General features: G+C 57.9%; 1 protein-coding gene across 1 annotated transcript; it reads right to left on the bottom strand.

Moving 5' to 3' along the window:
• Nucleotides 1–3,469: 3,469 nt before the first annotated feature.
• On the bottom strand, nt 3,470–22,416 carry EPHB3 (EPH receptor B3). Its single transcript, XM_059920697.1, has 16 exons — nt 22,293–22,416; nt 13,605–13,669; nt 11,708–12,380; nt 9,202–9,357; nt 8,053–8,403; nt 7,776–7,900; nt 7,455–7,614; nt 7,255–7,363; nt 6,816–6,868; nt 5,661–5,783; nt 5,304–5,551; nt 4,578–4,793; nt 4,317–4,466; nt 4,031–4,224; nt 3,772–3,927; nt 3,470–3,666 (listed from the first exon to the last, which is right to left on the bottom strand). The coding sequence occupies exons 1-16, from the start codon at nt 22,414–22,416 to the stop codon at nt 3,558–3,560; spliced, it is 3,012 nt and encodes a 1,003-aa protein (XP_059776680.1). The 3' UTR covers nt 3,470–3,557.
• Nucleotides 22,417–23,760: the final 1,344 nt, after the last annotated feature.

Genomic DNA, 23,760 nt, shown 5'->3' with positions numbered 1-23,760 from the left:
ATTTTGTGGACATAATTTTTTTTTTAATTAATTAATTTATTTATTTATTTATTTATGGCTGTGTTGGGTCTTCGTTTCTGTGTGAGGGCTTTCTCTAGTTGCGGCAAGCAGGGGCCACTCTTCATGGCGGTGCGCGGGCCTCTCACTATCGTGGCCTCTCTTGTTGCGGAGCACAGGCTCCAGACGTGCAGGCTCAGTAGTTGTGGCTCCGCGGCATGTGGGATCCTCCCAGAACAGGGCTCGAACCCGTGTCCCCTGCATTGGCAGGCAGATTCTCAACCACTGCGCCACCAGGGAAGTCCCTGGCTTCCCTTTTTAAGCACTAACTTGGGAGATCTAATTTTCTGCCCCCAGGAATGTGTAATTAATTAACGAAGACTAACCAGATGAAGACCTCACTACCTCTCATTCCTCACCTGCCCGCCGGAAAGCCAGACCCCTCCTGAGTACCCTCATTCTTCCTATGCCCTAACCACGCCCCATCCCTCTTTACCCCCACTGCTCCTGGGTCTGAAGACTCATCCCAGCCCCCAGTAAGACAGACACAGGTTAGCAGGGTTAGGCGGCCCAGGTGGGAATGCACTGGCGGGGAGGAGCCTTCCAGGAAGGGGGATGGCTTTTGTCCTTCCTTCTCAGCATCCCTTCCCCCACCTCTTTTCAGTCGTGGGAAGCTCTTATGGTGTGTGGGTTGGGAGATGGGGCCAGGGAGGATCTTGTAACAGGACGTGAGAACCTGGGTAAGGGAGGTGACTTGGGGACATAGTGTGCATGCAGGGGAGTACAGATCTGATCACACGTGAAGGGAGGTATGTGTCCTGTGCTGCACAGGGCACATCCAACAGAATACCGTATGCACCCCGGATTGCTGAGTTCCAGACGTCCCTTGAAATCTTCAGCCTGGAGTGCACACACCAAGTGTCCCTTCATTGTGCGGCTCCCAACCCCCCACCCCTAGCTCCCCGGCGCTCAGCGCCCAACTGTCCCGCTCCCTCTGCCTACCCAGTAGGCGGCGATGCCTTACCTCTTCGTGCGGAGCCCCCAGCCCAGACTCCCGCTAAAATGATTAGAGTGAAGGAATAGGTTAGGGGGTCACTCCAGGAGACGCGGGCCACGGACCCTCCCCCATCCCGCAGCTTCGGGAGTAGGAAGTGGACACTTGAGCAGGAGCTTGGAACACCCCCTCCCCTTTATCTGAGCCCTCAGCCCGGGAATGCGGCGCAGGGTGTGCAGGACGCCACTCAGCACCGCGTCCCCTCCCCTGGCCGCCCGCCACACCTCGCGCCGTTGACAGCGGCGGCGCCTGGGCCCAAGGCGGCCTCGGGGCTCCGCATCGTCCCCTCGAGCCCCCGCCCTCGGCAGAGTCCCCAGCCAGGGAAGAAAGGAGGGCTCGGTGGAGGAGCTCCGTCCCACCCGATCCCCGATCCCCGGGTCCTCCCCGCGCCTCCCGCCTCCCCTCTCCCCCACCCCACCCCCTCGGGGCCGCCCCTCCCCCGGGCAGCCTCTGCAGCGCTTCTGGGCTCCGTGGGGGGAATACTAAGGAGCGGCGCGGCGGGAGAAGCCCCAGAGCGGGCCCCGGAGCCGGCACCGCGCGACAGCCGCGCCCCTGCCCCTCTCCCCGCCAGGCTTTGAGCCGGCGGGCCGAAACCCTCAACCTCCGCCTTAGACCAACTCCATTCCCACCGCCCTGGCCTGCCTCCCGGGGCCCGGTCCCCTACACCTGAATTCAATAGCTGCCTCGGCCTCCACACCTGCAGCATCGCCTCCCCCTAGCTACCGCCCCCTCTTAGAAGTCCCCTACGGAGCTCTGCCCTGCCTGGAAAGATGTGCGAGATCTGTGAGGCTTTGTCCACACTCCCTCCCGGGTCCAGCCAGACCCGGATGGGCAGGTTCTTTGGAAACTTGTTCCATGCCCCACCAAGGTTTACTGCCCAAGGTTCCCTCCTTCTGACACTGGGAGAGTGACTGCACACACCTCCCACCCCACCTCCCTGTGTGTTTCTGCATCTAAGGGGCCTCTGAGCCCCACGCCCACTCCACCCCCTTTCTCCTTTGACATTTATTTCCAGAAGCTGTTTTCCTAACCCTCTCCCTGGTTCTGGTTATTTATCCTCTGAACCTTTCAAGTGTGCAGGCAGTCTCTGGGTGGGAATCCCAGCCTCGGGCCTCACTTACTGGCTCAGCGACTTTGAGCAAGTTACTTAACCTCTCCCTTTCCTCCTCTGTAAAAAAGAGATAAAAATACTTCCTTCCCTGGCTGGGTTGTTGTGAGATTAAATAAGATCCGTGTATAAATGGAGCGTTTTAGCCCAGTGCCAGGAGCATAGTAATCGTTCAGTAAAGAGGAGCCACACTTCTCCACTGACACTTGCTGAAAGGAGCTGGCCTCGGGATCGGAACCGCAGTGGGTTCTCATCCCCTTTGTCTGAGGCCATGTGACCCTGGGAGCTGACCAACTGCCTCTACCCCCAGCCCCCTCAGAGACAATGGGTGTGAAAGGACTCTGTAAAACACCGTCCAGACTCAAGTGTCTGCCCCGACAGCCCCTGGGAAGGCCTGGGCCTTAGAAGGAAGGAGCTCTGGGGTAGTTTGCTCTCTTCTGTTACTGCCCCACTTCCAAGAAGTTAGATGCAGCAAGGCTGAAGCATAAAAGGGAAGTTGTACTTGGAGAGGCTTGGATCTGGCCTCCCAATGACTCCTGGGAATTCTGAAGGGCTGGTGCTGAGGGACTGTGAACTTGAGGGCATCAGGGAATCCTGCCTTGGGAGGTCGAATGAGAAGGGGCAAAAGAATCATCTTATTGCCTTTATTTCGCTGACGGCCCAGCTGGCCCCACGGCAGGGCAGAGGGCCAAGCTCTCACCCATACTCTCTGTGCAGGCCAGTGCGTACACACACACACACACACACACACACACACACACACTCACTCACATCCGACCTCTGGCTCTGAGAGTCAGTCTCTGGGGGGCAAGGGGCTGCTCCTCAGCCTGCCCCTGCCTGCCCTTTTATGACAGCACCAAGGGCGGGGGTGGGGCAGGGCCCTCAGCCCCCAGAACAAGTCCCTGTGCAAACTGGAGGGGCCAGCTGGCTTCGGGATGGGGGTGTCACATTACCCCATTCCCGGAGTTCCCTCCTCCAGTTCCTGAGGGAGGGACTGCTCTCTGCCTACCTGGGGGGCCAGACCCCTGCCAGGGCTGGGCCCTATGGAACCCAGGTTTATTCCCCACTTGACCATGCCAGGACCTCCAGCACTGAAGAACAGCCAAGTCTGAGGTGGTGGGGATCCCCCACTGGAGAACAGGAAGGCCTGGGCCCCGAGGGGCTTGGGAGGGGTCATCACCCCCTCTCCTAATCCATCTTCAATATGAAGAGGTTTGGGGCAAACTTCCTGGGGAGGGAGCACAGGCCTGGAGGAGAAGTCCCAGCTTGGGCCTTCCCCAGACTTCCACCTTCTGGGCCACAGCCGAAGGCCAGGCATCCAAAAGTCCAAAAGTCCAGCCAGCTGGTCAGAGTCCCTGCACAGTCCTTGGAGGGCACCCATCCAGTGGGAGTTGGGTGTCAGACCTGCACAGGCAGCGTCTGGTTCATCTGCAGCCGCATGTCCTGGATACTGCTGAGGATCTTCTTCTGGTGGCCCGCCAAGGTGACCCCGATCCGGAGCAGGTCTCTGCAGACGGGCCAAGGGCACAGTCAGTCCCTCCCCCACTGCCCACCACTCTGGGCCCAGCTCAGAGCCCCCAGCCCTGCCCCTCCAAATGTGAGGCACACTCACTCTGCGGTCATCTGGGCCACCAGGTCAAAGGATGCAAACCCCGCACTGACAAAGCTCTCCTTGTACCGCCCCATCTTGATGGCATCTAGCCAGTCACCAACTGTCGTGAAGGTCGTGTAGTCTGGGACCGTGCGGTCCAGGAGGGGCTGTGACATGCTGTGGGGAGAAGAGAGGGACCTGATGAGTCCTGATGTCAGGGGAAGCAGGGGTGGTGCTGCTGGCTCGGGAGCAGGGCAAGGGCAGAGGCAGAGGAACTGACCCAGACTGGGCACTGGCGATGACCTTAAGGCTGGCGGCGTTGCGGATGAGCTTGTCCAGGGTGTTGACGATCTGGGAGAATTTGGGCCTGAGGTTCCGGTCCCGCACCCAGCAGTCCAGCATGAGCTGGTGCAGTGCTGTGGGGCAGTCCATGGGTGGGGGCAGCCGGTAATCCTGCTCCACGGCATTGATGACCTGAGCCAAGAGCAGGGAACCCTGGAGTGAGCCACCACTCTGCTCCCCAGCCAGCTCCCACCCACCCGAGCGCTCTGGCTGGCCCCACTCACATCCTGGTTGCTCATGTCCCAGTAGGGTCGCTCGCCATAGCTCATGACCTCCCACATGACGATTCCATAGCTCCAGACGTCACTAGCAGAGGTGAACTTCCGATAGGCTATGGCCTCTGGGGCGGTCCAGCGAATGGGGATCTTCCCGCCCTGGTTGGGGGGGCACACGCCCTTCACCCTATGTCTCGAGGCTCGTCCCCAGCCCCGAGCCCCTGCCTGGTTGGCCCCGCCCCCAGTCTCCCTCCCAGCGGCTTCGTGTACCAGGGAGCTGGTGTAGGTAGGATCAGAGGGATCATCCTCCAGGAAGCGGGAGAGGCCAAAGTCTGAGACTTTGCAGACCAGGTTGCTGTTGACAAGGATGTTGCGGGCAGCCAGGTCTCGGTGCACGTAGTTCATCTCAGACAGGTACTTCATGCCGGCAGCAATGCCCCGCAACATGCCCACCAGCTGGATGACCGTGAACTGTCCGTCGTTGAGCTGGAGGCAACGAGCAGGCTCAAGGGGGTGCCCATTGCCTCCTGCCTGGCCCCGGGCCCACCCAAGACTTTCCTGCCTGCCTGCCTGCCCACCCTCTCGAAGTCCTCCAAGACCATGCCTCATCTACCCCTCTGACCATGTCCACTGTGCACTGAGAGTAAGGAAGCTGCCCTCCTGTGTGGCCGGCATCTGTATATATCAACCCAATTAACCCCTGTGAGGACCCAAATAGCTCTTACCATTCTCATTTTACAACCAAGGCAGCGGAGACTCAGAGAGGTTAAGTAAAGCCTGAGGTCACACAGGCAGTAGGGGGCGGGCAGAGTCAGGATGAGAACTCTGGTCTTTCTGGCTCTGAAGGCCCAGCTCTTTCCCTGCACCATGCCACCTCGGTAAATATTTGGACTTGAATAGGGTCTGCCTGACTTGTGGGAGGGGGTGGTTTGCCCAACCTAGCTCTCTGGGGGGTGGGGGGAAGAAGAGGGGGAGGGGCCAGGGGCTGGCTCTTACCCGGAGGAAGGAGTCCAGGGCACAGTTCTCCATGAACTCAGTGAGGATCATGACTGGCCGACTTTTGGTGACCACGCCCTCCAACCGGATTATGTTGGGATGGTCAAACTGACCCATGATGGAGGCCTCGCTGAGGAAGTCCCGCCGCTGCCTCTCTGTGTAGCCCACCTTGAGCGTCTTGATGGCCACAAACACTTCCCGGCGCCCAGGCTGTTTTAGCCGACCCCGGCACACTTCCCCGAACTCCCCTGCAGGGCACAGAGCACAGATAGTAAGCTATTTCTGTACCCAACCACCTCTGCCCTCCCTCGGGGTCACCACCAGCCTCTCCTCCCCACCGTGCCCCAGGGGACTCACCAGCTCCAATCACCTCCTCGATCTTGACGCAGGACACATCGATCTCCTTGGCAAACTCCCGCACAGCCTCATTAGGGTCTTCGTAGGTAAAAGGGTCGATATAAACCTTCATTCCAGGAGCAACTAAGGAAGAAAAGGTGGGCATGAGAGGGGGCGAGATCCTCGGGCTGGGGACAGTGAGGGAACTCTGAGACCCGGGATACTGCCCCAGACAGGAACACATTCCCAGCCTCTCTGCTAAACCTGCTCCGTATTCCTCTGTTGAAGCCAGAACTTGCCCCTCTCCACCCCGCCACTGTCCCCTCGGTGAGAACTAGTAACCATAAAGGCTAGACACCTAGGATTCTTCTTCTTCTTTCTCCCTCATCTCTCATCGTGTCAAAACCTATTTCAGATCCGTCCCTCCCCTCATTCCCACTGCCCCCGACCTTGTCCAGGCCATCAACACCCAGACTACTGCAATAGCCTCCCAGCTGGGCTCTCTGCCTCTAGACTTTGCTCACCAATCTAGCCCACATAACTGTCTTCCTACAATACTTTCATTGTATTGCTCCCCAGCTTGAGAGCCTTTCAGATTACCGGTGGTGCAGTCAAGTCCAAACTCCTCTGCCTGCCTTTCACGACCCTCCAAGGACTGGCCGCAACTACCCAGCCTGGTTTCCCAGCAGCTGTCAAACCAGTCTTCTCACTGCCCCCTCCGTCGGGCACTCTCCCCACCCCACCCACTGCCTTCCAGAGGCTCCTCTAGCCAGGAATGCTCTCCCCCACCTCTCTAAACCCCGCTTATCCCACCTGGCTCAGCTCAGCCCAAGGCTACATCCTCCAGGAAGCCTTCCTCTTTTCTGAACTCTCACTGCCCTCTGTCACAGGAACACCCGGCTTAACACTTAATTGTTTTCTCATTGTTTCCTGTGTATACCTATGTTGTCTTTCTCACAAGACTGACTACCCCTGAGGACAGGGGTCACATCTCACTCATCTCTGGGGCTAGCGGGAGTGAGGTAGGGGCTCAGGAAATGGCACTTAATTGGAAGCAGGAGGGGCCGGCCAGGGTAAGAGTTAAAGGAATAAAGTCCCAGACAGGGAAAGGGGTGTCTCCAAGCCCTGCAGGGACCAAGGGAGCTTTGGGAGGCTGGGATGAGGAGGCAAACTCACTGTATTGCTGCAGCTTCTCTGTGTACTCCGAATCAGAGCTGTGCCGCTGCTTCCTGGAGGGGCAGGGTGGAGGGGAGGCATGAGACAAGTCCGCAGCTCCTTCCCTTCAGGGGACCCTTGGGCTCACAGGAGGGGCAGAGACCATAGGGGACGGCCCAGTGCCTGGTGCTATGGTCAGTGGCTATAGCTGCCACTGGGTCTCCGGGCAAGAGGCTCAGTGGACTTGGTCCCTGAGGGAATCTGCCAGTAGATTCAGGGGACAGGGAGGGGGCAGGACGAGGACACAGGCATGGACTGGAGAGAGCCTCTCCAACAAGGATAGCCTGGGTCTAGGAAGGCTGTGGTTCTAGGTTTGATGTGGGTGATGGTTCACCTATGTGGCGAGAGGGCTCTAGGGCACTAAAGGGAAGCTCTAGTCGGCCCCTGGGCCTGGGAGTACCTGAGGCAGACGACAGCAATGACCACAACAGCTACCACGAAGACAAGCCCGGCCGTGGCAGAGCCCACAATGAGGGGGAGCTGCTCCTGGAGCTGCTGGGCACCAGAGCCTAGAGACGGGGAGGGACAGGTGAGTGGTGGGGTGGAAAGTGTGGACAGGGGCAGGGGTAGGGGCAGGGACAGGTGCGTGGGGGTGTGTACCTCTCTCACTTGTGGTCTCAAACTCAGCCGGGTGGCTGTACTGCCCATAGCCAGCTACAGTGCGGGCGCGGACCTGGACCACGTAGCGGGCGTCAGGCCGCAGCCCGTCCAGCTGCACGGAGTTCTTCTGGCTGGTCACTGTGGAGGCGATGCCCTCACTCTGCAATACCAGGAGGAAGGCTGTGTCTCAGTGGGTCCTGACGCTCATCGGCCCCTGCCCACCCCCCCTCAGTACCCAAGGCTTTGCTCCCAAGGGCCCCTGACACTATCTGGGGTAATCTTCTTGTCCCAAGGCTTCCTCCTGTCCCTTGAGGCTCTGACCTTCTCAAAGTACTTCATCTCGTAGTCCAGGATGACTCCGTTGGGCCGCTCTGGGGGCGCCCAGGACAAAGTCAGACTGCTTCCGGAGCTGCTGTGCAGGTGTAGTGTTGGCACTTCAGACGGGGCTAGGGGAAGAGCGGGGGGCTCATCACGGGCCCTGGCATCCTTCCCAAGGACCCAGTTCCCATGGGACCCCCGATGGTCTGTGCCCCAGGCAACCTCAGCTCTATGTGGGGGAAGATGACCCAGGCCCTACCCTCCTGTGTGCCCTCCTCACCAGCCTGGTTGGTGGTGATATTCACAGCCGCGTAGCGGGGGGGCAAAGGGCTCTTGCCCGAGACACCGTTGACTGCCTGCACCTCAAAGGTGTAGCGCGTGTGGGCCAACAGATGGCTGATGTGGACCCGGCGTTCTGTCAGGCCCAACTGCCGAGGCACAAACTCCACATTGTCATCACAGCGTGAGCAGGTCATGGTGCCCCCGGTCCCAAGTCCCCCATGGCACTTCTTGCAGATGACATTGTATAGGAGGTCGTCCCGGCCACCCAGGTCCCGGGGCTCACTCCACTCGAGGATCAGCGAGGTCTCATTCACATTGGAGATCACACCCCGGGGCGGAGACGGCACCGCTGTGGGGAAGGTGGAAGGAGAAGACAGTGAGCTAGGGCCCTAGGACCACCATCTGTCCAGAGTTCCTGCACACTCCAAGCTGCTTCCTACCTCCTTGCCTTTGCCTCTGCTTTAATAAGTGGAATACCTATCCTACACTTCTTCACTGGGCAGACTCCTATTTATTTGGCCTTTAAGGCTCAACTTGAGAGGTCACCTCCTCTTGGAAACCTTCCTTGATTCATTCTCTTCCCGTCCTCTGCATTCCTGTAACAATTCCTGGGCATCCCTCCAGCCCAGCACTTAGCACGTTATATGGTCATTATCTGTTTTCACATCTGTTTCTCCCACCAGGTTGCAAGCTCCTAGAACAGTGACTGTATCTTTTCCTCCACATCCCTGGCGCCTGGCAATGCCTGGCACCAAAGGCCAAAGCAGGGAAAAAGCAGGACACCAGGCTGCCCCAGGGGTGTGAGGTCCCCTCTCTGTTTAGAGTTGGGCCAAAAGAATAGCAGTTGTAGACAGAGGAAGGAGTAATGGACTAGAGGGTCCTAGGCAGTTTCTGATACCCAGCGAGGAGCTAACAAATGCTTATTAAATGTTGGTGGAAGGGCTAAGCCTTTCAGCTCACCTGGATTCTGGCTCAGAGCTGGTCACTTCCTACCTGTGCCATGTTGAACACAACATCTAACCCCCCTGAGCCTCAGTTATCCTATCTGGAAAGTGGAGTTATTCATAGAGACTGTTTAGGCACCCGCAGGCCAGCCCGCAGAGGGAAGGCCTCGAGTAGGAGAGTGTGAGGACGCGCGTTCACTCACTGGTACAGGCACTGTCTGCAGAGTCGGAGTCTGCGCGGTAGAAGTTACTGTGGCAGGTGCAGATGCTGGAGGCTGGCGAGGTGGTGCGGCTGTTGGGTGGGCAGGGCAGGCAGGGCCCCTCTCCCTGCTTCGCCTTATAGCTCCCAGGGGGACAGGCTGGGGGGGAGAAGAGGATGGACGTCTCACTTCCAACCCTGCAGACACCAACCCTCCACACCTCCGTGGGAATCTGGCCCTTCCCAAGCACAGGGCTCGGCCCCCCACCTCCCAGATTGAGGGGGCCGTGCTGGTACTGCCTAAGTCCAGCTGCAGCTACAAAAGGCCCTTTTGCCCCGTAGAAACCCCACGTCAGCGGACTCCTCCCCGCCCCTGCCCCGCCCCCGACCCCCAACTCTGGGGCCTCACGGACGAAGACGTCAGCTCCATCACCTGGACAGCCTGGACTTGCTGAGGCAGGGACGAGAGGGAGGAGGAGGAAGGGGAGGGAAGGGGATGGGAAGAGACTGCTAGTGGGCTGGCAGCAGCCTCTACTCTGCTGGGACGCCCCCACCCCTCCCTGAAGTTCAAGGATAATTATTCCTGAAGATCCTCAAGAACAACCCAGAACAGCCAGGAGGTGGGGCCTCTGAGTTTCACAGCCAACCTCTCTCCCCACCCAACCAGGAGCAGGGCAGCAGCTCCTTTCTGCCCTGGGGCAGGGGTGGGCGCTGAGGAGGGGTGAGAAAAGGAGAGAAAGAAAGCAGGCAGGAAGGTTGGGGTCACCTGGAGTTCAGAGGCCTCAAAGCATCCACGAGCGGAACCCCAATCCCCAAAGGGAGCCCAGACCTCGGTGCCTGAACACCCCTTCAGAGCCTCTATTTGGGCCTGGGCTCTGGAGAGTCCCCATATCTACGATGGCCATATAACTTATTATTCAAACTGCACTATTTTGAGAGTGAAAGCGGGCACTAGTAATAATCATGTTAGCATGACAGGCATAAAGCAGGACTGCCCTGGACACACTAAAGCATATGGTCATCCTGACCATATACAACTGCCTTTGGGGAGGTCGTCCGGAGTGTGGTATGCCCAGAGTTGGGTCTGTGCCCTTCTCTGGGGTTTAATCTCCCTCGACTAAGGTGATATTCCATCCCAGCTCTTTTGAGCCAGTGGGAGAGGGGGCAGGGGCCAGGCCAGCCTGGTTGCTATGGGAACCAGCGTACATTTCCTGCTAGGGACCTGCAGAGTGTTAGCCGCTCTTCAGGTTGTCAGGCTCATCACTCCCACCCCTTTCTCCACTTAGGAGGAGGAAGTCTGGGGGCAGGTTCCCATAGAGAAGTGGAGAGGGGCAGGGCAAGGCACTGTTCACCTTCCCACGACAGCACCCGACACTGGGCCTCACAGCCAGGTCGGGCCTCCAGCCCCCTTACACTGAGGGCTGTGCTAACAGCCAACTTCCACCCCTTGCAGCTTCAGGTTGCAAGTGCCAGGAGGGAGAACAGGGCAGAGGGGACAGAAGACAAGGCCCTCAGCACCTTGGCCTGCATGGTACAGCACTGGATGAGGCTGCAGTCCCAGCTCCCGCATTCCCAGCTATTAGGCCTAGAGTGGAGAACCTCTCTGAGCCTTCTTACTGGCTAACCAGGAGACATAGCTGGAATCTACCTTACAAAGTTGTGGTAAGGCTCAGATGAGAGAACCTCTCATGAACGGGTATTATAGCTGGAAAATCTAGCACACTGTGAGGTCTTATGAGTCTCGGCAAGCCACCCAAGACAGGCCTCCTAACCTCCTCGTGTATGAAACCAGGACAAAACAATCCTTGTCCCCCATGCATCCAGGGCTCCTGAGAGTCACAGCGAACGCTTACATGGTGCTGTGCTTCCCCACGTCCCAGGCACTGTTCCAAGGGCTGCCATACATTGACTCAGTTAAGCCCCACTACAACTCCATGAAGGAATCACCATTAATGCCCCCATTTTGCACATGAGGAAACTGGGGCTCATAGAGTTAAATAACTTGCCCAAGGTCTCACAGATGGTAAGTGGCAGAGTCAGGACTCAGGACTTCAGAGACTGGGCCCCTAACCTCTGTGCTATAAATACTGCTTCTCAAGATGCAGATGAGACCCCCCAGGTAAAACGGCCAAGCACGAGGTGCCTGCAGCTCTGGGCCCCACCTAATACTTGCAGAGTGAAACGTAAACATGGTGCTGGACAAACAGGCGTCTCTGCTGGCCTCCCGAGACTCTGAGCACGTTCTTCAGGTGCCTCCTTGTCAAGGATTCTCCATGTCTTCCTTCCTCTCTCTTTAGCTTCATTTTTTTCTCCTAGTATCCTGGTGTTTCTCCTCATTTTCTCTCATCTCCCTCCTTGCACCATGTTTTCTGCACCTGATACCCCTCCTCCCTTTCCTCCCTCTGCCCCAGACCTGAGGCCAGACCTCCCTGTCTGGCAGGTAGGAAGCAGTGGGTAGGGGGCAGCGGGCAGCTGTGGCCCAGACCCTCCCCAGGCCAGTCCCCACTCACGGCGGCACTGGGACTCCTTGGCAGCTGGCTCGTGGCCGGTGGCACAGGTGCAGGCACCCACAGGCACCATCCACTCCCCGTCACCGTTGCAGTAGAGCTTGAGGGGTACCGACACCTCCACGGCGTTGGCGATGCAGGTGCCAGGGGCAATGACCAGTGAGGTGGGCTCAGCCCCAGTGAGGGTCTCGGGGAAGAGCGCGAAGCCTGCGGTGGTGGATGCGCACTTCTTGTAGAAGGCACGCACGGAGATGAGCGACATGCAGGCGCCCTGGTCCTGGAAGGCCAAGTAGAACCCGGCCTTGGAGAGCGGCCCAAAGCTGCGCACCTTGGTGTTGACACGGCCGGCATCGAGCCGTGAGAAGCTCTCATCGGGCGCGATGGTGTCCACCTTCACGTAGGGGTTCTCCATCCAGAAGGGGGAGGAGGCCGAGGCCACGTCGCTGTCAGCCTCATAGTAGAAGAGGTTGAAGGTCTCCTTGCAGGAGCCAGGGATGTTGGGGATGCTGTTGCAGTCACGCACAGTGAACTTGAGCTCCACGTAGACCCGCTGCACGTCCTGCCGCCAGATGAACCCTGTGCGAAGCCAGTTGTTCTGGCTTGACTCGCGCACGTTACACACCTGGTACGTGCGGATGGGGTTCATGGCCTCGTCATAGCCGCTCACCTCTTCCCACTGTGCAAGTGAAAAAGACAGAGAGTAAGCACCGGCATTTGCCGGGTGCTCACCACATGCACAGATCTGCTATATTTACTTCACAGAGATGCTTCCATGGTGTAGTGGTTGAGCACACAGACTACGTGGATTCAAATCCCAGTTCTCTGCTTGTGGTGTGACTACAGGTAAGTCACTTAACCTCCCTGTGCCCCCACTTCCCCATCTGTAACATGGTAAGAAGAAAGATGTATAAGGAATAAATGACTTTAAATGACTACAGCACTTAGAATGGGGCACTTGGTAAGTACTATATGAGAATTAGCTATAATGTTTATTATCTTTATGCCTCAATTTCATTGTCTATAAAGTGGGACTGATTGCAAGTAAATGAGGCTGTGAGGAATTAAATCAGTTTAATATATGTAATGGGCTTGCACCAATGCCTGATATAGATAGAGCAAGCACTCAATAAACATTGGTTATCACTATTACCGTCACATTTAACCTTCACAGCTCCTTAATAAGGTATTGGGTTGGCCAAAAAGTTTGTTCAGCTTTTTCCATAACATCTCACGGAAAAACCCAAACGAACTTCTTGGCCTATCCAGTACATCTGTTGTCCCCACTCCAGAGGACAGAAAGTCAAGACTCACAAAGGCAGGGACTTGCCCAAGGTCACAGAGTCAGGTCTGGTGACTAAGGGCCTGTAATGTCACCCAAATCCAGTGTTCCAGAACTCAGTGTAGTTGTGAAGGACATCTAGGGAGGTTAATTAGAACACTTTAGAGATGTCAGGACTACAGGAATGTAACAGTCAAGAAATGGAGGCCCAGAAAGGCAAACTGTCTTGCTCAGGGTCACACAGCAAGTCAGAGATCTGGAACCAAGGTTTCTTTGTTCCCAAGCACCCAGGAAGGAGGGAGATGGTCAGGACAGACATGCAAAGGGCTGTCAGGCAGGAGAGGGAAATAGGCTGAAGACAGGCTGGGGGGTGGGCAGAGGGAGAATGAGACAAAGATGGTGTGTATGGGGGAGGGGGGACAGAGGCAGGCTGAAGAGTCAGAGATGAAAACACTCACAGAAATGGACCATCAGGCAAAGGAGGAAGGTGACAGATGAAGAGGATGGGGATGCCGCAAGAGGGGGAACTGACAAGCAGTGGGCAGAGGCAGCCCTTCTTGAGCCCTGCTGCAGGGGTTAATTGGCAACCAACACTCGGGAGGAATGGTGGGGAAGTCTTACCCCACTTTCTGGATGAGATGTCCATGCCAACTCAGACGTCACCCATTTTGTATCCATGAGGGTCTCTGGGGGAGCAAAAGGAGAAAAAAGGTCAGGGGCCAAGTTTAGGACGAAGAGAAAGAGGAGGTTGCCCAGGAAAGGCCAGGACGCCAGACATTGATGCCCACCAGGTACTCCCACCCCACCCCCAAGTTCCTCAAACCCTCAGCTCCCCTGGCCCAGAGGAGACCCTGCAGCCACCCCCAGAGATGTCTAGCCCCAAAGATGTCTTGTCGGGCCAGTTGGGAGTGGGTGTCAGCTGCTGACCCCAGGTCTGGGTTAATGAGGCAGAAGCCAGGGCCAGTTCACACACCTACAGGCTCTGCTAATCTCCACACAAAGGGGCTGGCAGGGCCTTTATCCTGGAACAAAGGGCCGTGTGCTTCAGACCCTGCTGCTCAGGCCTCCCCTGACTCCACTCCCAGCACAAAGGCCCAGCTCCACACACGCCCAGGGGAAGGGAAGAGCAGTCACAGGCCAGAGCCCACTCTCACCCAGCCTCCCACAGACCACCTCTGGAGGACAGGACAGGAATGCTCTTTGAGGATGGGGTGAGGGCCACCAAGGCCCAGACTAGTTCCTCTAGAGCTAGTTCAGTTCTTCCTGCAATCCTTGGATAAAAGTACTGTTGGCGTACCTCTTTTACATATGAGAAAACTGATGCCCAGATACAGTATATATAGGGTGTAAGGTAAAACTGTTAGGACTTGAGGTGAAAAGTTGAAAGGTAACTCAAATTCAGGTCTATCTGATTCCACAACTAACCCCTTAACCAGGGCACTCTGACTGCAATATGCCCCTCCGTAAAGGGGGAACAGAGAAAGCCTGGAAAGCTCCTGTGTATACTTTAAGTCCCAACCAAGATGTCACCTCCTCCAGGAAGCCTTCCCGGAACCACCAAGTCAGGGTTGGATGCCTTCCTCTATGCATCCAGGGCCAGGTGCTTTGTCACAGCATTGATCCTGTTCTGAGCTTTGGATTTTTTTATCTGTTTCCTTTTGCTTGGCCACAGGAGGGGCCTATTAATGTTTCTGACGTAAACTTGCTCCCCTAGGAACCTGGATCTGGGTTCTGGCTTGAAAACTCTCCTCTCTGACAGTGTGACCCCAACATTAGACCTAGGAGCAGGAAAGAGGCCCCAAGTCCTTTCCCATAGCCTGGAAGACAGCCAGCAGTTCTCCCCTCAACTCCAAGCTGGAATGGGGCAGGGCCGCCCCAGAACTTCTGAAGGCCTCTACATCAACAATGCGGCAGGCTGGAGGTATCCAGGAAGGGAAAGACCCAAACCCCACAGGCTCCAGGCTTGCGGCCTTCGGCAGCCTCCTGCAGTCTGGGTCTGAGCCTAGGATGGTGGATGAGGCAGCTGTGGCCCCAGGCCCTCATGTGAGGCAAAGGGAGCAGCGAGCAGCAGCAATTCACTTTGGGGAGTGAGGCTCCCTCGTCTTCCTGCAGCAGCAGCTGGTCCCTGGAGGGCCCGGCTGCAGGATGAGCTATCCCAGCTTCATCGTCGGTGGCCTGACAGGCCCCTCTGGCAGACAGACAGACACAGACATTTAGCAGGGGGGTAGAGGGGTACGGGAGGGAAGAGGGGATGGGCAGAAGCAGGGGCCCAGAGACAGGCAGGGAGGGAGACAGGCGGGCGGAGCAGGCGGATGGTGGGCGGCACCGAACTGGAGGGATGTGCCGAGCCGGCTGGCTAGGACCAGACAGCCGGGATGGCCGGCGGTGGACTACAAAAGACAGCGAGATGGAGAGACAAGGAGGCCCCAGGAGACAGACACAGAGACAGAGGGAGGCTGCCAAGTAGCCTCTTCGCTAGCCAGCGGCCCGGAGTACCGCTGTCCCTGGGAGCCGGCGAGCCAAGCGCACCCCCTCCCCCCAGCCAGTCCGCCTGCTTGTCTGCCCGCCGCCCGCCGCCCGCCGCCGAGCAGGCCAGGGCTCCCACCGCTCCCTCGCGCTGCCTCCCTCCTCCATCTCCCTCACTTCCTTCTGCTCAGCCAGTGCCAAACCCATCTGGAACTGTTTAAACCCAAATATTCAGCCCCTCCCCCCTCCAGCCAGATTCCTCCGCAGTTTAAAACAAGCCCTGCGCCGGCTCCGAGAGGAGGAGTGGGGGGAGGGGGCGGGGGGAGGTTGGTGGGGTAGGCTCTTCGTTTCTGTTTAATTTCTGGGGATCGAGAGAGGGAGGGGGCGGGGATCGGCCCTCGGCCATCGCTCAGCCTTGGCCATCGCTCAATCTCGGCACATTTTTCCCATTAATGAGGAGAGGACTTAGATTTCGAGTCATGTGTGCCTGAGGAAGGGCTCGGTCACCCTGGTGGGGAGGGGGCCTGCTCTCTGGGGGAGGAGAGGGGCCTTTGCTTCAGCAAGAGGGAGACCCTGAGGTGCCTGGGTCCCAGCCTCAGGAAGAACATGGGGGGGGTCCCAGAATCCATCTGTCTGGGGGGTGGGGCAGGGAGAGACCCAGCCCAACAGAGCCCACCTTTTCTATGTGTGTGGCATGTGTGGGTGTGGGGGTGTGTGTAGGTACACACACGCGGGGGTAAAGGACACAGGTACAGGGGACAAGGACAAAAGAGGAATGAGGGAGCAATCTCCACACTCTCCAGCTGCCAACTGCACCCACACCCTCCTCTGTCCCACCATGTGGCTGCTCCCCGATACAGCCCCGCAGGGAACCCCACCAACCGACGAAGCAAGCAGGGAAGTGGCCACCAGGCCTTTCTGGGATGTTCTGGCACCGGGGCTTCAATGCTCAGAAGGAAAGCAGCACCCCTTTCAGGTTTCACAGGGCCGCGGGGAACAGCCACGTGGCAGCAGCTGTGTGGCCCCCGCCTGTGCACACACAGACGCACACACATCACCCAGTTCTCAGCGGCTGGGCTCGTTCCCGCCACTGGGGCCAAACAGAGACAAGTCACACGTATGGTGGACAAAAACACACAAAGCCACAGCCACCCGCAAACACACACACGGCTTCACACACAGCCACAGTCTGTCTTTCACGGACACACGGATGGATATGGTACAAGCAGATCAGTCTTCCTGAGACATTCATATACAATGAGTCTTTCCTACACACAGATTGGGCTTGCCTTAGGCAAAGACTCACTCTCACAGCCCTCAGATGTGCGGATTTCCTGAGACATATGCATACGTGAGGGCACGTGCATTCAACAGTGCGTTCTCCCTACACACCCAACTGCACACTATTGCCAACCACAAGTCAGTCTTGAGTGTAGTCAAGTGCAAACACAAACACCAGTTTCCCTGTACAGACACGGTGACATGCTCTTACACAGTCACACACAACTAGCATCAGCTGTACACACACAGATGCCCATTTGCACCAAAACATTCCATAGGAGCATGCAGACACAGTATAAGTATCAACATCTAGAGGTTGTGTAAAGCCTCAGCGGTGCATCCTCCATGCACATCACACACACACACACACACACACACACACACACACTGCAAGCACGTTCTTTCTATGAGGTGAGCTTTCAAGTGGGGAGGAGGGAGAGTTAGGAGAGGGCACTGTCCGCTAAGAAAGCAAAGGTACTGGGGAAGCCTCGGCCGGAGGCTCAGGGAAGCAACAAGCCCCAGACCGGCTTCCAGTGGCCCTGACCCAGGCAGGAGCTGTCACAGGTCACGAGGCTAGGGGTGGGGCAGGGGCGTGAAGATGATTCTGGGTGTGGCTGGGTGCAGCTTCCCCAGGTACAGCCCTTGCCCAAGCAGCAGGCCACTTCCCTGCCAGCACAATGGCACCATCCCCAGCACTAAGCCCTTGGGGAGGGGGTGGCACTATGAAGGCATTTAGCCTCAGGAGCTTTGGGCAACACATAAGTTGGGGGCCCAGCAGGAGGAGAACATCGTGGGCACCCAGCCTGTATCTGAGGGCCTCACTGGGCCGCCCTGGTGCTGGGAGCCTGCCACCTGCCCTAGTGAAGGGCCAGGGACACACAACCTTATGGAACTGCCAGACCCCACAGCAACCCCAAGCCCCAAGTCACACAGAGCACCCCACCCTGGGAACAGGCATGCCAGTGAGACCAGAGAATCAAAAAAATCTAGAGACAGGAGCAAGAAACCCACCGGCCCAAACTCCAGACCGAAAACGTTGAGGTGGTGGGAAAGAAAGGTCACGCTCCTGGGCTGGGCCAGCAGCGCGTGCAGGGGCAGGAGGACAGAGGGGCAGGGTCCGGGCAAGAAGGCACACCCTGGAACCCTGCCTGCAAAGAGAGGGAGAAAACTCCCAGTCACCTCGGAGTTGGTCCCCCTCTTCCGCCTGGGGTCCCTACCTCAGCCAACCAATCCAAGGGATCTGTCCCGTCTTCTCCCATCCTGCTCCTCCCCTGCGTGTCAGTGTGTGTACACGCGTGTACCAACCTGCACACTCAGGGTGGTCAGCCCGGGGAGAAAGGGGTCTTAAGCAGACCCTGCCATGGGACCTGGAGGGCCACCTCTCCCTCCCCCTGCCATGGCCCCGAGGGCCTCCAGTCTGGGATGGAGGAGAGGGGAGCATCCCAGAACAGAACACATTTTGTTTTTCATTCTTCCCCTCAGATCATGGAGATTTATAATTAAATAAACCTGAGAGGGAGGAGAAGGGAGGAAGAAGCACAGGACAGGAGCCCAAATGCCTCAGAGCTCATCCATACCCCCAACCCCAGTTGTGGCCCTGCCAGCAGCCAGAAGGACGGATGAACAGCTAGCCTTTGAGCCCTTCCCTGCGATCCCAGCCACAGCGGGTCTGACCAGGAGTCTGGGGGCAGAGAGGCAACAGGAGACCCGATGCCAGGGCCAGCCTTTGGGACAGGGGGCCTCTCCCACCCCATCAGGTGCCCAGATGTATCCAGTCTCCCTCCCCCCACTCCCAGCTGCCCAATCCCGACAAACCAGTTTGACTCAGCACAACAGGCAGGGCTACAATTTTCAAACTATGCAGGCCTGGTGATTCAGCCTCTTCATGCTGTTTAATTAGTGTAAGGCGGGTGGCGGAGGCCTTGCCCACGGTAGCTTTGGGTTAGCTCGCTGCCGCTGAGGCCACAGTGGCGGCGGTGGCAGCAGTTCTGGTTAAAGGGAAGACAGTGACGGGCAAACTGGTTCCCCCAAATCCCTGCTGCTGTCCCTTGTCGCAGCTCTGAGGTGCCAGCTCAAGACAAACACGGGCGGGGCGGGGGGGGCTGGTGAGCCAGAGGCCACTGAACAAGTGAGGAAGCCACAGAAACCCCAGCCCGCTGTCCCCTCTCAGCTGCCACCTACTCAGTGGTCACTGCTGCTGCCTCTGAGAAAGAGATGGGTCACACACTGCCTCTCCCCCCCCCCAGGGCCTGCTTCCACTACAGCAGCAACTCAGCTACAGGGCTTGCCTGGGAGAAGGCTGTCCAGCCCCTCCTCTTACATCTGGTAACTGTTTCTTTTTTCTCAAAAGGGTCTCTTCCCAGCAGGGACCTCCTCGTCCTATCTGAGGTATAAGGACCCTATGGTCCAGACATCCTTCCTATCCCACGCCCTGTTCCTGGTCCGCTCACCTACTGGACCCCACTCCCTGGTTCATGGTCCTGAAGGGGAGAATGGTCTTGGCTTGGGGGACTGGAGAACATTACCTGAAAGGAGAGTGAGCAACAAAGTGGGCCCTGTTTCCCTGTGAGTGAGGGTAAATTCGAGGGCAATTTGTGTGTGTCTCTGGTGGGTGTGTGTGTGTTTGTGTGTGTATGCAGGTGGGAATCAATCAGAGGGAAAGAAGAGAGGTGTTTCTTCAAGGAGGACAAGCAAGGACCCTAGCTCCATCCTCATGGAAAACTGATGAGATATTTGGATGCAGAATCTTCATGAACCCCAAGTGTACAGGGAGGAAGAACAACCAGGTGCTAGACAGCATCTAATCAATGAGACCATGAGGGACAGCACCCACAGCTCAAGGACCCTGGGCCTAAATATAACGACCTCAGAGGCCAAGAGCCTAAAGGCTCCCTAAGGCCAAGGGCAAACCAAATCCTGGCAAAACCAAAGGGAAGACTGGATGGAGCAAGGGGGTGAAATCCTCCACCCATAAAGCTTGGGGGGCTGAAGGGAGCTTCAGTGCTGGGCGTCCCACCTAGCCCTGTCCTCTGGCCACAGCCTAGGACACCCAGGTCCACCCATCCCGCCATTCGAGCTCCAGAATAGGGATGGGGTACAGGCAGGAGTCAAGGACAGCTGTCTCCTGACCCAGCTCTCTTCCTATCCCATCCTCTCCCTCCCAAAGCTGGAGAGAGATGGAGGAGTTGGGGGGACAACTTCCTCCCCAGACCAACTTTTCCTCCTCCCATTATTGCGTCCTCTAAGCTCCCTCCAGCAGGACAAGGGTACACACCAGTTTCACTTTCTGGTGCTCCCCAAGGAGCAGACCCTAGGGTAATAATAATAACAGTTAATCCTTGAATAACAATGGCTGTGCTAAGCACTTGACACACATTAAGGATTCAATCTTCATAACAGCCCTAGGAGGTGGGTTCAACTACTATCCCATCTCACAGTGAGGGAAAGCAGGAGTGTGGTTAGGTAGACCACTGGGCTGGGGTCAGTGCCCTGAGGCGTCATCTCTCTTTTTCCTTTCATTCTCACGCCAACGGAAGACCCTAAGTTCTCATATATGGCAAAAGTGAAGGAACTCGTGAAAGTCACACTTGGGAGGCACTGCTACCTTCCTAGGGGCACCCCACACTGGCCTGGCCTCCCAGCCACCACCCACCCAGCCAGGGAATAGCCCCAGATCCCACTTCACAGCCTGAGGGAGGAGGGGACAGAGTAGGGGCAGTGGCCCCATTGTCCTCTCTTTCCTGGGCTGCTATAGCTCATCAGGCCTCTGCCTCCTGGTCAGCCCCTCGGGTCCTGGGCCTGGAGGCCTGGATGTCAGCTCCCAGCTAGGGCCTGCCAGCTAGGGTCTAGAGGGACCAGCAGATTGTGAGGGGTGAAAAGGAGGAAGAAAGGAAGGGAAAAAGGAAGAAGGGAGGGAGGAAGGAAGGGGTGAGCCTTTTCAGGTACCCCTTGCTCACCTGACCCAAACCACGCCCCCCACTCCACTCTCAGCATCAGCACCCACCACACCCCACAACAAGGGCTCTGGGGCCTGGCACACACAGTCCTGTAAGTGCGTGTGCCTGTGTCGCCTCTCCTGGGCTAAGACACAGACCTGGGAACTCCAGCAGGCTCCCTGGCTCACACCCTTGAGGCAATCAACAACAAATCCCCACACCGGTTTCTCACGCCTGTGATCCTATCACACACATGTGGGTGAGCGTGCACAAGCGTGGGCGCGACCTCGGTGTGTCTGTCTGGATTTGCATGCGTCCACCCGTGTGAATCAGTCTGTCAGCACCAATGGGCTCAGAGATAAAAGACGTTCAGAAGAATGTTTTTTTTCCCCTGGAGAAAATGAGAAAACACCAGAGGATGCCTTTCTCTCAGAACTCTGTTCTTTTTTCCTTCCAACCTTTAAGTTTACCGATAGTGAACATATGAACAAACCAAGTCACACGGAATTCATGTATTTGTTCTTAAACTAAGAAAGTGACTGGATTTGTTAAAGATACCAAATATAAGTACTGCCTATAATCCCAATTTCCCCCAAATTTCTGTGGTGTCCTTCCCTCCACCTAAGGAAGGTTTTTCTTCCCTCATTTAATGGCTCCAAAAATTTTGAGAACTGTGCGTTGGCGTCTGCATCTGTCTGTCTATTGTTTAACCAGTGTCAGTGCCTCTGTCCCCTCAGGCTTGTGTCAAGTGGATGTGTGTGAACTCTCCCACGGGGGCCAAAAACACTTGGGCTGTCCATCCAAGCACAGTCGTTTGGAAGTTGGAGCAACCTCCTGAGCAGCAGTCTCTGCAGGTTTCACAGAACCCATCGAGAGAAGCCCGGCCTCTTCCCACCGGCTAATGCGTAAGGCACCGGCTCCGGCACTACCTGGGACAAGCCCCGGAACCTCAGGGGTTCGGTGGAGACCCCAGCACTCGGGGTGTCCTGCTAGAAGGCAGAGGGGGTGCCGCAGAGCCGCGTGCAACGCCGGTGCACACAGCACCTCGTGGGTAGTTGGCGCTCGTAAACCGTAAACAATAACAGGCCCCCGCCTCTCCATCCCCGCAGCCATTCCCTGACAAAGCGGGGTGCACGCACTCACACTCTCACAGATCACTCCAAGGGGTTCCGAACCAACGCCGCCCCTCAACCTGGGGAGTCCCGCTTCGCCTCCACCCGCCACAGCCCCGCATCAGCCTCAGAGCCTCCGCCTTGCCTGGTGGGTCGCCCACACTTCCTTGCCTCCAGGAGGTGCCCAGGGCCCCGCTCCTCTGCCCTGAGTGCGGGGTACTCCCTCAGAAGCTCACGGCCGGGCCATGACTTTCGGGGAACGCTCTCCCGAGTCGAGCTGCCCGCGATCCCGCAACCGGCGGACTGCCTGCCACAGAGGTAGCTGGAGCTTCCGAGGCAGCGCCGAGGGCGTCCTCCCCACCCCATCCTCCGGCCCCCGGAAAGGGCGCGGGTGACCGAGCCTCCTCCGAAGTGCGCCCAGCCCGCATCGGACCAACACCGCGGACCCTTCCCGGCCCACGCTCGGGCAACCCCGGACACCTTAACCCTTGGACGCGCCCCCCGACGCCGCTCACCTTCCAGCGCCCGGCAGCCGGACGGCAGCAGCAGGGGCAGCAGCAGCAGCGGAGAGAGCAGCGGCAGGAGCCCCGGCGGCGGCGGCGGCGGCGGCGGCGGCGGCGGCGGGCGGGCTCGGGCCATGGCCGGGGCGGGCTCCGGGAGCCGAGCCGAGCCGCGCCGGGCCGCGCCGGCGGGGCTGCGGGCACCCGCGGGAGGGTCCGCTCGGCGGGCTCCGAAGAAGGCTCGCGCACGGTGGTCCCAGGAGATCCAGGCAAGGAGAGGGTGCAATCCAGGCAGGCGGCTCCGGGACCGAGGCGGCGCCCTGAGCCGGGCGATGCTGAGGGATGTGGGCAGGTCGGTCCCAGGGGAATCTGGACGGACCGGTCCTAGGGAATCCGGGGCGCTTGGAGAGCTCGGAACCAGTGGACTCGGGGAGGCGGCCCGGGGAGGGAGTGCGCAAGTGGTGGTAGTTCGGTGTGCACAGTAATCCAGAGGTCTGCTGCGGGCCCGACTCGGATCGGGGACTCCGGGTGCGCGCGCCGTCCGGGGTCCGAGCTGGGTTCTTGCTGCGCCGCTCACGTACTCACTTCTGCTGTCCCCAGCGCTGGCGCGGCCGCTCTGGGCGAGAGGGGTGGGGCCGGCCTCCTGCCTGTCATCTCTGAGGCCCCGCCCCTAGCCACCCTCCGCCCACTCACAGACCGCCAGGCGCGCTGGTTCGGCCTCGAGAGCACTCTGCCGGAGTTCAGTTGGCGGCGGCTCCATCACGCCCACCCTCATTCTCTGAGGCCTGGGGTGGGCGGGGCCAAAGAAAAGATGAATCAGATTGGGCGGAGCGATACTGTCCGTCTGAGGGAGAAGCCCGCCTCCTGTCGCCCATTGGCGATTAGTAACCGAACCTGAGTCCGGCGAGGTGCCATCCACGTACAACGAGCCGGGGGCGCCCCCGTGTGGTCTGTACGTGCCCGGGGCCGCCGCCATGTGGCTGTGTTTCCAGGCACGTCCTGACACTAACTAAACTCGCCTTAGGCAATACCAGGTGGGCGTCCTCCGCGACACATCCTGCAACGACGGCCTTCTCGCTTGTTTATTTATTCATTCATTCATTCATTCATTCAGCTGTGTATTTCATCATTCTTTGAGCCAAAGACTCTAGCAACTTCTGGCGATACAGCAATGGATAAGACAGAGGTTTGTGTTCTCTAGGAGCTAGTTTAGCGATGGAAGCAGGCATGAAGTTATCACAGCAGAGTGTAACTTATTATTATGGAGGAAGGACAGAGCTGCTGGAGCACATGTGAGAGGGACGGCTATGTCTGGCCCTGAGGAAATGACATTCAAGCTGAAATGTGAAAGATGAGTAGTAGGTGAAGGAGGTGTGTTTGGCGGGGGCAGTTTCAGGCAGAGCAAACACTCTTTGTGTGAAGTCCCAGGGGCAAGAGAAACATATTTATTGGAGGAAGCCGAAAGAAGTTCAGAATAACTTAA

The sequence above is a fragment of the Balaenoptera ricei genome, chromosome 4 (genome assembly GCF_028023285.1).
Source record: "Balaenoptera ricei isolate mBalRic1 chromosome 4, mBalRic1.hap2, whole genome shotgun sequence".
Taxonomy (NCBI): domain Eukaryota; kingdom Metazoa; phylum Chordata; class Mammalia; order Artiodactyla; family Balaenopteridae; genus Balaenoptera; species Balaenoptera ricei.
This window is presented reverse-complemented; position numbering and strand designations above follow the sequence as displayed.

What these genes read in the sequence shown, in the direction of transcription:
- EPHB3 (XM_059920697.1), bottom strand. Translation starts at nt 22,416, where the DNA reads ATGGCCCGAGCCCGCCCGCCGCCGCCGCCGCCGCCGCCGCCGCCGCCG. An exon ending in TGCAGACAGTGCCTGTACCA is followed by an intron (nt 8,404 to 9,201) that starts GTGAGTGAACGC and finishes CCTTCCCCACAG; the next exon opens with CGGTGCCGTCTCCGCCCCGG. An exon ending in TGAGACCACAAGTGAGAGAG is followed by an intron (nt 7,364 to 7,454) that starts GTACACACCCCC and finishes CCCCGTCTCTAG; the next exon opens with GCTCTGGTGCCCAGCAGCTC.